This window comes from Hydra vulgaris, chromosome 04, assembly GCF_038396675.1.
Source record: "Hydra vulgaris chromosome 04, alternate assembly HydraT2T_AEP".
NCBI lineage: Eukaryota > Metazoa > Cnidaria > Hydrozoa > Anthoathecata > Hydridae > Hydra > Hydra vulgaris.
This window is the reverse complement of record NC_088923.1, coordinates 13,863,228-13,877,184: the sequence shown is the minus strand read 5'-3', so window position 1 is coordinate 13,877,184 and position 13,957 is coordinate 13,863,228. Positions and strand designations below refer to the sequence as shown.

Here is a 13,957-nt window from a genome sequence, read left to right as displayed (position 1 = left end):
TATGGTAAAGTACGCATATGCTCAGTGATACGTTTGCTCGTAAAAAAATAATAGTTTTAGTTTTTATTAAGTGTAGAGGCAAAGTTTATAGTTCTAGTTTTTATTCAGTTCAGTAAAAAATTTTATTTCTCTTTTTTCTTCAGCTCAGTAAAGTTAGTTTTTGTTTTCATTCAACTCGTGTTAAAATAATTTTAGTTCTAATTTTTGTTTAGTTCAAATTTTGTTTGTCGTATAAATTTTTTATCTTATTTCATATATATATATATTTATATATATATATATATTTATATATATATATATATACATATATATATATATATTTATATATATATATATATACATATATATATATATATATATATATATATATATATATATATATATATATATATATATATATATATATATATATATATATATATATATATATATCTATATATATATAATAGAGTAATATATATTTTAAACAAATAGCACTTAGTGCTATTAGCGAACACAAAAATAAGAAAACTTAATTAAACGTAACATTATACACTTAGTGTGATAGCTAGGGTTCAGAGCCCCGCCTTCCAAAATAAAAAAAAAGTTTTTGGCTTCTGACAAACTATAAGTCTTTGCACTCTCTCTAAGTTGTGTATGCTCAATATCTTAAAGAACTATTGCACACGTGGGGTCAAGGAGACATGTAGAACTTGGCAGTGCATTAAAATTAGGATCGTTCGGCTGCAAAAGAATTTCACTGCCTAGATATGTAAGCATATTAACTGCTACATCTTTAACATCTCCAAATTGCTCAAGGTGACATTCCAAATTAAGTATCGTAGGTATAAAACTGGATATAGAAAGTGCATCTGTTCGGAGATTATCCGTTTTGTTAGCAAAAAGTTCTAAAAGATTGAGAAAATCCTGATGCATTATCGATTCGCTATTGGCAAGTAAATCAATGTTAAGGTCACCAAACACTTCGTTTGATAGATGTCTTTATTTCCGGAAATCTCTGAATTATTGAATTCTCATAATTTAAGCACTGTTCTATCTTGTAGAACAGTCGCTGATCAAAGTCTTACCTCATTTGTTGATAATTTTTTCCGATGCCACAGAAGATTTGCAAACTTTTCCCCCTAATCCAAATAACTTCAAAGGTAAGCTATAATATTTACCATCATATGCAAGTTTAACAACTGGTTGTATATCATGAGCAAGGCATCCCAATCTTCTAAATGCTACGTTTTCAACTATCAAGTCTTCACTACTTGTATGTACTTGACGGTTGGACTAAAAAAGGTTTTACTGAGTTCTCTTTAGGAATTTAGTTTTGTTTTTTTCACTGCAAATCCGATAAACTAATACATGCTCTGTTTAGTTTATTTCTTGCAAAACATCCACATACAGGAGAAAAAATTGCTGGATGTTTCGAAAAATTCCTAAAGTATTGTATTTTATTTCGAACAATGGAGCATACAGGCTCAAAAGCTTTCAAGAGTTCAAAAGTATTCGAGAGTTTCAAATTTATTGGAAAATAAAAACTCCAGCTAAACGTTTTATACTTATTGAGTTAGAAAATGAAGAGCTGATAACAGATACGGAATACCTTGGTCCAGCAATCAACGTATATTGTGAAGCGCCTGCCTTCAGATTTTAGGTCACGAAGTTTTATTGTTACAGCTAGGCATGTACCGGAACTTTCCCGAACGTTCCGACCAGAATTCCAGCTGGATTTGTGACTTTTTGGTCATTTTGGTTCCGGCCGCAATAGTAATATTTTAGGTCGAAATGCCGGAAGTTATCTTTGCCTTTTTAAAAAAAAACATGTGACAGACTGTGTAAATTACATCTGGGCAATGAACACTAAAGGTAAACCATGGTAAAAAAAAAAAAATTCTTAACAAACACAATGTAATTTTATTTTTAGTAATCAATTTTATAAGGATTTCAAGAAGTTTAGGAATAATGTGGTGCAAAAAGAGTTGCTACCCAGTTCTGGGCAACAAACTAGCTCTTTTTTTTCATCAAATCTTTTACCCAAGTCTAAGAATAGTATTAATTTAAATGTTACTTAAACTTTAAATTATTGAAAAGTATAGGATGTCTAATACAGTAAATATTAAAATTTAACCTTAATATAAAAATAAAAATCATAGAATTAATTTTAAATATAAATATAATGCAGGTTAAAACTTTAAATAAATAAAATTATAAGAAAATAGGCTGTAATATATGTTGTAGGTTATAAATATATATTATGTAGCCACAATGCTAAGTTGCAGGCTTTCACTTTCAATCTTGAATGTTAAAAGTTACATAAATATAAACCTAGCAAAGGCCAAAATTCTTGCATGAATTTTATTACCAATTCCGGCAAATCTGATTCCGGCTGGTATTCAGATTTCGTAATCCTGTACACCCCTAGTTAAAACAGTAAGTTCTTTTTTATGTAGGCTAGTACTTTTGGAAGAAGTAGACATTGATATTTTACAACCCAAGATATTTACAAATTTTCTTGCATTACCCACCAATGTCACTGAATTATATGTTGTAATTATCATTTAAATAAAGGAGTTTAGTTGAATTTCATCCTTATGTGAATTAGTAGATCATGCAGGTATTCCTACGATTAACGCATTATAACAACGCCTGGTTCTGATTAGAGGACAAATCTAATAGAGTGGGCCCACAATCATCCACTACTTTTCTCTTTATATCCGCATGCTTTTTTTCACTTATTCTTCAATTCCGACTCTTTCAGCTCTACAGACTTATGGTTTCTCCGTAAATGAAGCAAAAAAAGATAATTTTTGTTTTTATATTTTTGTTTTATTTATCTATCTATTTATCAATTTATCTATAAATATGATACGTTTATAGATAGGTTGATAATATATAAAGTATTTTTTATTGAATATTTACTCAAAATTGATAAAATGAGTCGTTTGTTTAAAATAAAAATCATTCCTCAAACAGATAGACAAACCTTAAGATTGTTGGGTTCTTTCAACATAACTTTGTATTTCAACATAATTTTGTACTTTTTCAACACCAAATAAGACTAAACATACTAATATGTTGAATGACGCATTGTAATTAAACCATATCCGTACTGAACCTTTCCTTTTTCTGCACAAAGTTTACTCGAACTAATCGTGTAGTTGTGTTTGACTTTCGTTTTGATTTATTTTAGTTCAAATAAATATATTCGAACTATATAAAAAGAACTTTTTTTAGTTCTTATTCACGAAAATATCACTACATGTGTTTTCATTTGTATTTTATTAGTTATGTAATTGATTTTGTTTGTTGTGGTAATAAAATAGGTACTAACATTTTTGCAATTAAATACAAATTAAAATATCTCATTTACTTTACTTATGCCGTCTTTTTTTTACTGCATTTTTTTTATCCTGCAGGTTATACAGCATAAAAAAAAGCAGAACACAATAAAGTGAAAAGTAGCATTCTAACTTTTTTTTTTAATGTTGTCCAATTTTATCCAATTTAACATTTTCATACATTTTTTATATCAAGGCCTTTCAAAAGATATTCCAATACTTTTCAATAATATATCATTTTATTTGTTATTGGTGTGTTCTCTAATAATTTAAGAACTTACCAACTTAAATTTGTTTTGCTGAAAATACGTCGCTGTCAAATGTTAAGATGCTAAGTAAATAGCGATTTAATCACTGAAATAGTCTGCCTATAAAATAACATTGGTTTCTTTACTTCTACCTTGGTTATAGATCTTGAAAACATTTTATGTTTTTAACTACAATATTCTAGCTGAAAAAAATAAAGTTATACTACATTTAGGAAATTGCTAATGATAAATTTTTATGTGGAACTGAATATATACCCAGTCTGCTTCATCATTGGTTTGAATACACATCAAATACGTTTCTACTTAGGTTCTATCTTTGAACTATATGAATTTTATATACATTAATAATTTATCTTAACTTGTAAAAAATTTCATTTTTAAATCATTATGAAAGTAAATTAATTTTCCATACATTAAAAAATTACTTTTGCGACTTAGTAAATAAGAGTAAAGAATTAAATGCAATAAAAATGTGTTATCTAAATTAAAGTAAAATGAAAGCATAAGTTGTTCTGTTAAACTTAACTTTACATCAGTCTCCATTATTTCAAGTAACTGGGATTTTTTGGTATACTAAGTGTTAACAATTTATGGGCCATCGTGGTCATGATTCACATTCAGTTCATCTATTTTTGTAGCTTTATAGATATTAAACATTAGGAGAAAAATCATAGTTAACTCCTTCAATCTTCATCCATCACAAAATTTGTATCTCCATTTTGTTGTGATTTCGCTGAATAAGCGTCTTCTTCTTATTCTTCTACTAGTTCTTAGATAAACTCTTTTCATAGATGAGATTCTTGACTTGCATAAGACAACAATTTCAGGTAAAGAAAACCTAAATCAGATTTGGGCAAATTGTTGACATAAAATCTATTTAATTATCAATCGAGCTAACAATTGGAGTTGGCCCTTGTCGCAATTCATGCAGTTTAAAATGTTTGCCGTTTTACTTTTTTTTAGCCGGCATTTCTTTATATTAGTTTCAAATAGTCTCGAAAGAATCGGACTTGAGTTAACCAAAATGCTAAAAACTTTAGTTAAAAAGTTATCAAATAAGAAAAAAAGTTAAAACTTTAGATAAAACGCTATTAGAAAAGAAAAAAACAAGATAAAATTAAATTATTTTATTCCAATCTCAAAATTTATGTTTTCACAATCTTAAAAAACCACATAAAGTCATATATGTTCTCTTTAAACAACTTGAAAAGATTTTCTTTATTAAATGCTTTGCTTTTTTAAAACAGCTTTTTACATTATTAGCAGATGCAGGGCTCAATGACTTGACTAAAATATGCACATCTTCAAAAATATCTATCTTCAAATGGTTTTGCTTGCATTGATGTAATTGATACTTAAAAATGTTGATGCAATAAAATTTTTTGGCAATCCTACAGCTTTTAAGTTTAATTTTAAGATCGTTAGAATAAGCTAGGGCTTAAAGAGCTTTTGTGTCGTGTCTTTTTATATAATCTGATGTCAGACCCAGTATTTTTTTACATAATCAGATATCAGACCCTATTCAGTATTTGTTTTAACTGTTGAAACATTTGTTTTAGCTCTTGAAAACATTTTTGATTTTTTGATTTTTTCGTTGAAATCTAAAATTTGCGTGAACCTTTTTCACATGTGACATTCATCATTCATAAACAGCTTTATCATAAAAATAATACTTTCAAACACCTAACTTTTTTGTCTTTATTCTAAGTTGACTCATGTTTGTTGTATTTGCATTATTGTGCTTAATGCAATAAGTTAAAGTATTTTTAAACACATATCGCTTCAATTGCATTCTTTTATGAGTGATCTTTTTTTACAGTATAACAATATTATACTTTTTAAACAACCATTATTGATAAATTATAGTAGTTTGGTAAACAAAAGTTGTTTGATAAATAAATTTCAATATTATTATTCATTTAAAATTTTCTTTATTTGTTGTATAATTTTAACTTTTCAAAACTTTGGGCTCTTAGGAATTAAAATAAATGTTTGCTTTAAAATCTTTTAATTATTCATCATTTTAGTTTTATTTATTTATATTCAAATATTCATGATTTTTATTTGTGAAATCATCTATTAGCTTATTGAAAAACGTAAAAAAGAAATTGACGATGGAATATCAACAGAAGAGAAAGATATTATTACAATTGTTTTAAAAGATCAACAGCAAGAGAGCAGCAAACTATCAAATGATTTGATCAGAGATAATTTATTATTATTTCTCATAGCTGGTCATGAAACAACTTCTACTGCTATGACTTGGTGTTTATATATGCTAGGGACTGTAAGAACCTTTACAATTTACAATATGTTATAATATATAACTTAAACTTTAAATGATTCTATTGACGAAACATAAATAAAATGCGCATACCATTTGTGAAATTCATTTGTGAATGTGTTATGAAATTTTGTTTTTAATTTTTTTGATATCATTTGATTTTTGTTTAATCAAATATTTTGTTTGTCATTTTATCTCTATTATTAGTAATTTTTATTTTTTTAATTATTCTTTTATAATTCCTCCCTTTCATTTAAACCACTCTCAAATCTTAAGCTTAAAAAAGGTAAACATTTACAGGTTTTAATTTTATTGTTCTACTGCAGACTTGCTACAACAAAAGTATTTCAATTTGAATTTGATTAAAGCATATTGGCAAAGGCCAATGCTCTTATATTTATATATATATATATATATTTTTTTTTTTGAAGCATTTGATTTTTGAATATTTAAGTGACTTTAAACCGCTTTTCGCAATTCGCAATTCGCAAAAATTAGGCACTAATTTTTTTAACAAAATGCTTTTGTTTTTATATCTTTTATATAAAAGATGACTAATCACGTTAAAAAAGATGATTAATGTCGTTGCGTGTAATAAATATTTGAATAAATCGATCATTTTAATCTAGTTTGCTGTATCATACGGAATTGAGGAACTATTTTCTTTTCAACATATCTTTTCAGCCCCCCTTCCCTATCTTTTTTGACCTTCCTATGCCACTGCGTATATATATATATATATATATATATATATATATATATATATATATATATATATATATATATATATATATATATATATATATATATATATATATATATATATATATATATATAAATATATTACACAGTGGCATAGGAAGGTCGAAAAAGTTACGGAAGGGGGGCTGAAAAGATATGTTAAAAAGGAAGTAGTTCCTCAATTTCGTATGATACAGCAAAATAGATATAAATGATCGATTCATTCAATTATTTATCACACACAACGTGATTAATCATCTTTTTAACGTAATTAGTCATCTTTTTCCAGCACGCCTTCACTTAAAAAACAGTTGGTATGCGATTGTATCTTAAACAGTTTTCTAGATATACTTTTCCATTGTGATGTTCAATTGTGATTGAGTCAATGCAGACTGGAAAATGATAATTCCGCTGTTGCTATCATAAAAGTATTTTTAAAACTGTTTAGGAAATGAAGGGGCTAAATGCAGGGTCGGCCTCCTCAGAGTCTTAGTTGGGGGAGAAAGGAAAGGGATATTGCCCCTAATAAGAAGGCATGACCGTAATGTTTTTCTGATCAAGCCACCCTTTAACCGAGATTGCAGTGTAAGCCGTTGCGCCATTGTGCTAAAGAATCCATTGTTGTCGTTTTCCGTAAAAAGCTCTGGCTGTTGGCAAAAGTTTACTTTCAAGGGTTTCTTTGTAGTTGTACTGGTAAATTCTGCCGTTACAAATGTTGTATGACCCTGTTCCTTTATGGAAGAAACATCCCCATATTCTAACTGATCCTCCTCCGGCTTGTATCCTTGGTACACAAAAATGCTCTTTGAACTATTTACCAGCCGGCATCTTGATGATAAATCTTGACTTGCGATTTATCATCTCAAATATGGATTCGTTGCTGAAAATGACTTTGGCCCAGTCTTCTACAGACCAATGAAGTCTTTTTCTACACCACTTTAATCTTTTTAGGTGATCTAAGACACGTAAAAGTGGTTTTAGAGCTGCGACATAGCAATATAAGCCTTTTTAATTTAGGCATCTTTGTACAGTCTATCTAGTAACACTAACCTTACCAGGCGTATTTGTGAACTCTTCAGCAAGTTTGCGGTAAGAAATTTTAGGGCCTTGCCTAACCTTTTAATAGAGAAAACTTTGGTCTCTTGAAGTTAGCTTTAAAGGCCTACAAAGCCTTGGTAAATCTTTGGCATCATTATGTAGCTCGTGGTTTTTCCACGTTGTTTGTACACATTTAAGCGAAACATTGCACATTCGAGCTACTTCTCGTTGGCTTTTTGTTTTATCTTTTAGCAGACCTACAATTTGCCATCGTACCTTGTCTGAATCAGCTTTTCTGCCTATTTTTGTCTTTTTACTTTACCAAATAATTACCAATGCAAATAACTCAAGAAAAGAATGAAATAGGAAGAATAAGTAAACATATTTTATCCGATATAAACAGCAAGCTAAGGAATATTTTATGATTTAACTAGTGGAGTAACACACAGGTAGTAGTTAAATGGTTCATGAGTATCAAAGACAAATAATTTTATAAATTCCTCATTTTTGACATTGTTGAACTTTATACTTCTATAAACGAGAAGCTCCTTATCAACTCTATTTGTTTCGCTGAGCTGTATAATACCATTGCTAACGAGCACAAATCTTTGATTCCTCAATTACCTAAATCCTTATTATTTAACGATAACGAAGTTTGGATAAAAAAACCATGGAGCGTTTAATGATATGTGAGTCGGTTGGAATTTTCCTTCTTTTCTTAATTTTAGAGTTTTATAACAATTTTAATTTTGGGTTATATAGAGACAATGGGTTGGTCGTGATTAAAAATGCTAGCGGTCCACAAATGGAAAAAGTTAAAAAACATATAACTAAGATATTCAAAAGTAACAGCCTTATTATTTTTCTCCAATGTAACTTAAAAACACTAAATTATCTTGATATTACATTAAATCTTAGTGACTGCAGCTTCAAACCTTACCATAAACCTGAAAGTTTGTTAAACTATATCCATGCCAGCTCTAATCACCTACCAAGTATTCTAAAGCAGCTGCCGACCTCTATTGAACAAAGATTTTCATCAAACTCTTCGAGCAAAATAATTTTCAAAAACTTTGCTACTGTTTACTAATAAGCCCTAATAAAGTCTGGAAATAGCAACAATATCCAATATTATCCTACTTTAAATTTTAAATACTTAAAAAACTAATCGTGATACTAATAGATGCAAACGAAACATATTATGGTTTAATCCCCTATTTAGTAAGAGCGTTGTCACCAAATTAGAAAGCCTTTTCTTGATTTTAAACGGCTTACATTTTCTAGCACACCACAAGCTACACAAGATTTTTAAACATAAACACCGTCAAAATAAAGTTACAGCTGCATGCCAAATATCAGTTCCATTATTAAATCCCACAACCAACACATTTTGCGAAATAAAAATACCAACAATATTAGAAAATGCAACTGTATAGATAAAGCTACGCGTCCTTTAGATAATCAATTCTTAACTAAAAATATTATTTATAAGGCTACTCTAACACCACCTAACGTCAATCATGCTTGGAAATCCTATATTGGTATTAACAAAAACTCCTTCAAGATTAGGTTTGCAAACACAGAAAATCATTTAACTTGGTTTTATAAAAACGGCACTGAATTTCCTAAAGAAATCTGGAAACATAAGAAAGCAAGTTTTAACCGATAATCAAGTGGAGTATTGTTTAAAAATATCAACCCTATAACCCATCCTCAAAAAGGTGTAATCTTTGCGAAAATGAAAAGTATTTTATTTCGACCTATGATAAAAAATCTTTTTTAAATATAAAAAGGGAATGGGTATCGGCATGTAGGCAAAGAAAAAATTTTTACTATCGACTTTCGACAACGGTTAAATAAAGTCCCATTTGGCATGAAAACTGACGTTTGATCTCGTTGCAACGCAAGTTGGTATTTTTTATAACAGTTCTTATTTTAATGATTTTAAATATATGGCTGAATGATTACCGAATAGCATGAAACTTAAAGTCCCATAAAAAAGTCGTATTTTTTTATATATATTATATATATATATATATATATATATATATATATATATATATATATATATATATATATATATATATATGCAGTATCGGACAAAACGAGTGCAACCAAATAATGCTAATTTAGTTTCTTTATATAAAAGTGCTGCATTTTTTTAATTTAGAGAAATAACTATGTAACTGTTTAGAGACAAAGTTCTTCAAGTTTTATTCATCACAAAGTTCATTATTTGTACACGAAAATTGATAAATTAATCAAAAGTATAAAAAGTTGATTTCCTTCTGGACAAAACAAGTGCAACTCGACAAAATGTTGACCAAGCTGTATTTCGCTATCAATATTTCGTGGCGAATTCTTTGTTGTCGATCACAGCCTTGCATCTTCGAGGCATAGATTCGATCAGGTGATCAATGTAACTCTGTGGAATCGCTGCCCAGGCCTTTTGGATTTGTTCAAACAGTTGATCCTTATTACGAACACCTTCACGATTAATTCTGCGGTTGACAATCTCCCACAGATTCTCAATAGGGTTGAGATCCGGAGATTGAGGCAGCTAATCCATCACCGATAGGTGGTTGTCTTGAAACCACTGCTTGACTACTTTTGCAGTGTGTTTCGGATCGTTGTCTTGCTGAAAAACCCATTTTATTGGCATATTCCATTCAGCATGAGGTAACATAACATCTTTCAGGATATTTTTATACATGAAACGGTCCATTATTCCATCGTTTCGATGTATTGGACCTATACCGTTAGCAGAAAAACACCCCCAGACCATTACATTGCCTCCACCATGCTTCACGGTCTTATGGCAGTAACGCAAATCGAGGCGTTTTCCAGCCGGTCGACGTACACGGCAAATGCTATTTCTCCCAATGATGTTGAACTTCGATTCATCACTAAAAAGGACAGTTCGCCATTTCTGCACATTCCAGTCAATATGAGATGTAGCAAACAGGAGTCTTTTCTTCTGGTTTTTTAGTGAAATCAACGATCAGCGGTTTCTTTGCAGGGCGTCGAGAAAACAATCCGGCTTCAACAGCACGTCGTCTGATTGTTCGGTCCGATTCAGGCAGCTCTAATTGCTTTTGTATCTCAACTGATGATATCCAGGGATCCTTCTTGACGGATTTGACGATCATAAAATCCTCTCTAGAAGTGGTGGAACGCGGTCTTCCACCTTTGTTTTCTGCTGCCAACTTCCCCGTAGAACGATATTTGGAACATAGTCTTGATACGATCCATTTTTTCACGCGATATTTATCACAAATACTTTTTTGTGACATTCCACTTACGTAATCGCAAATAATTTTTTTTCTTAGTTCCAATCCAAGAATGTCGGAAGCCATTTTTGCAATTGAAGTCATAAAAATAATAAAAATAAATAATCACGCTTCTCAAGGCTTACCGTGTTACATTTACCTTGTGATGATACAATAATGCTCTGTGGACAACAACGCCTTGGTTGAATGTGGACCATTATAAGAATTAGAAGTTACTAATATTAGCAGACAATATTTATAATATTTATTTACAAAGCGTTTTTGCGTATTGTCTATTATGTATTAGGATTATTCGAAGATCGACTTTAGATATGGTAACAATGTTTCATTTAAAGATGGATTTGATACATATTTGATACCCTAACCCTAACCCTAATAAATAACAATAATAACATTATATATATATATATATATATGTATATATATATATATATATATATATATATAAATATATATATATATATATATATATATATAATGTTATAGATAAACTATTAAGTAGTGTAATGAGTACTATCTGTGCTTTGAGTCAAGATCTTTTACTAACTCTGAAATGACTAAAGTACCAAAAATTATAAATAACAAAAAAAGCATCGTCATCATCAAGTTCTCTAAATCTATTATTATCTATTGTTCGTGGTCTTTAAATTATCTTTCTTTCTGATGAGTCTTATCTTTTGCAAAGTTAACCAGATGTACTTGCTCTTTGTAAGACTAATTTAAGTTCATCTTTTGCATCGTTTCATCATAGTGTTGATAGTTATCTTCCTAAAATTAGTCTTCAATATTCACATACTTGGCCTGGGCATTTACATTCGTAAGAATTCACACATTTGTCGGAAAACTAGGTTTTAATTGACATAGTATTCTTTAAGTGCATTTATTTAGCCCCACTTCACTCTATAACCTTTCTCTTTGTTCTGTATCGCTCTCGTTTATCTCAAGACTGTTTATTTCAGCACTGTTTTTGATTTTGATTCTGATCAAATTGACCGATACCTTTTTCTTTATCCTTCAGCCAATAGCATTGTTGTTGTAGACTTTAATGTTTATCACAATGAATTTCTTGGTACGAGTGCCAGTGACTCTGGAAGCTTCAAGACCCACAAATTTTTCCATTTTCAATCTCACAAATAGTCAACTTTTCAACTCGCTTTCCAGACAATCCAAATTATTTATCTTCTCTACTCCGCTTATGTTTTGTTTCTGATCCTAGTTAATGCTCAGTTTCTCCACATATACTTTAAGGTTCTTCTGATCACAGCTTGAACTTATTAAAACTATTATATCATTCTTTTTTATCACCAGAATCTTAATCATTGAACCTCTTATAACTACCGTAAAGCTAACTAGGAATATTTCCGTGTTTCTCTTTGAGATACCATTGAGTAGCAATCATTCTTCTTCATGCTAAAAAATTTCATTCTGCTGAAAAATTTTATGTAACTTCTTTGAATCAGGCTTGCATGGAATCTTTTATTTTTTCTAGAAAATTACAACTCAGACCTCAATCTTATCCATGGTTTTCCTCTGATTGCGCTGCTGCAATTTCCAATCATAAGATTGCCTCCATTAATTAATAATTCTAAGGAAACAGATGTGTGCTTACTATTGTGAAAAACCACTGCATAAGGGTTTTGTCTGACGCCAAAGCCCGCTATTCTCAGGTCACAAAAACTTGTAATTTATTTCAAAAATAAGGCTCCAGAGACATCTGGAGAATCTTTAACAGAGTCTAAAATAGATGCTAATCTGTTATTCCATTACTCTTTCATAGTTAAGATTTTGTTATCTCATTTCAGGGCAATGCTGAATTGTTTGCTAAATCTTTTTCCTCATTCTTACCTCTTGATTCTACTCTACCTGACATAGCCAACAAACGGATTGATACATTACTTCACATTTATATCATTCTGGTACATAAAGCGATTTCCTGCTTAGAAACTTCTACAGTTTGTGGTTTTGACAACATACCTGTTATAGTCTTGCAGAAGTACTCTCAGGAGCAATCGTGTACACATTCAAAACTATTTAACCAGTGTTGATCAGAGTCTTGTTTTTCAGTCTGCTGGAAAGTGATATCTGTTATCACTATTTTAAAAAACTCTGGAGCGCAATCTAACTACCGTCCCATTAGTCTTTTTTCTATTAAAAACTAGGTTTTTAAGTTTTAAGTAACTAACACTTAATCTCTCATCTTGAAGCTAACAACTTTTTGATCATTGACTTGGATTTCGATCTTCTTGTTCTACTGCTGATTTGTTAAAAGTGATAACTAGTAGGTTTCATTGTGCATTAGATAGATGTGGAGAGGTTTAGGCTGTCACTCTCGACATGTCAAAACCTTTATTAAAGTTTGGTATTCTAGTCTCCTCTGTAAGCTCTCTTCTTATGTTGTGTCACGCATCATCTCTAAGAATCATTCCTTGCCAATTATTATAAAAGTTTTCTTAAATAAACGGCACTCTTCTTTAGGTTCTGTAACTTTAAAAGTTCCTTAAAGTTCGTATCTTAGCCTTATCCATAGCAAAAATCCAATAGCAAAAATCCATAGCAAAATTAGCATTTGCTAAGGTGGCATCTCATTATCGTGCTTGCCGGTTTTTTACTCCGCATTCTATTCTTTATCTTTATAATCCGACTTTTTATAAAGATCAAGGATCAATTTTATGAAGTATCAAATATGTATCAAATCCATCTTTAATGATAATTTTACCCTCTTTCAAAAACTGGGCAAAGTTTAGTTTTAATCTGTTGCAAAATTGTATTACTTCATTGATAAGTGGTTATCCTTAATAATCTTAAATATTTGAGTCAAAATCATGAAGCAACAAGTCGGATAACTCAGTAGGCTGATAAGCAGATTCATTTTGTTTTGATCAAGAATGGTAAATATGTCATTAAATTTAAAGAAGGAATGTAGATAATATTTGTTGTACATTGATATGCTGAAGATGAGTTTTAAGACTGATCTTCCGACAGCATTTAATTTATAAAAAATTAATTATA

At 30.0% G+C, this 13,957-nt stretch overlaps 1 protein-coding gene across 2 annotated transcripts in view; it reads left to right on the top strand.

Moving 5' to 3' along the window:
* LOC101235193 (cytochrome P450 4C1-like) overlaps window positions 1-13,957 on the top strand; it is a 75,280-nt gene that overhangs the window by 33,334 nt on the left and 27,989 nt on the right. For both annotated transcript variants that reach the window (XM_065795508.1, XM_065795509.1), the window contains exon 5: window positions 5,679-5,882. In XM_065795508.1, the coding sequence (XP_065651580.1) occupies window positions 5,679-5,882 (204 nt within the window). The remainder of the gene's footprint in view (window positions 1-5,678; window positions 5,883-13,957) is intronic.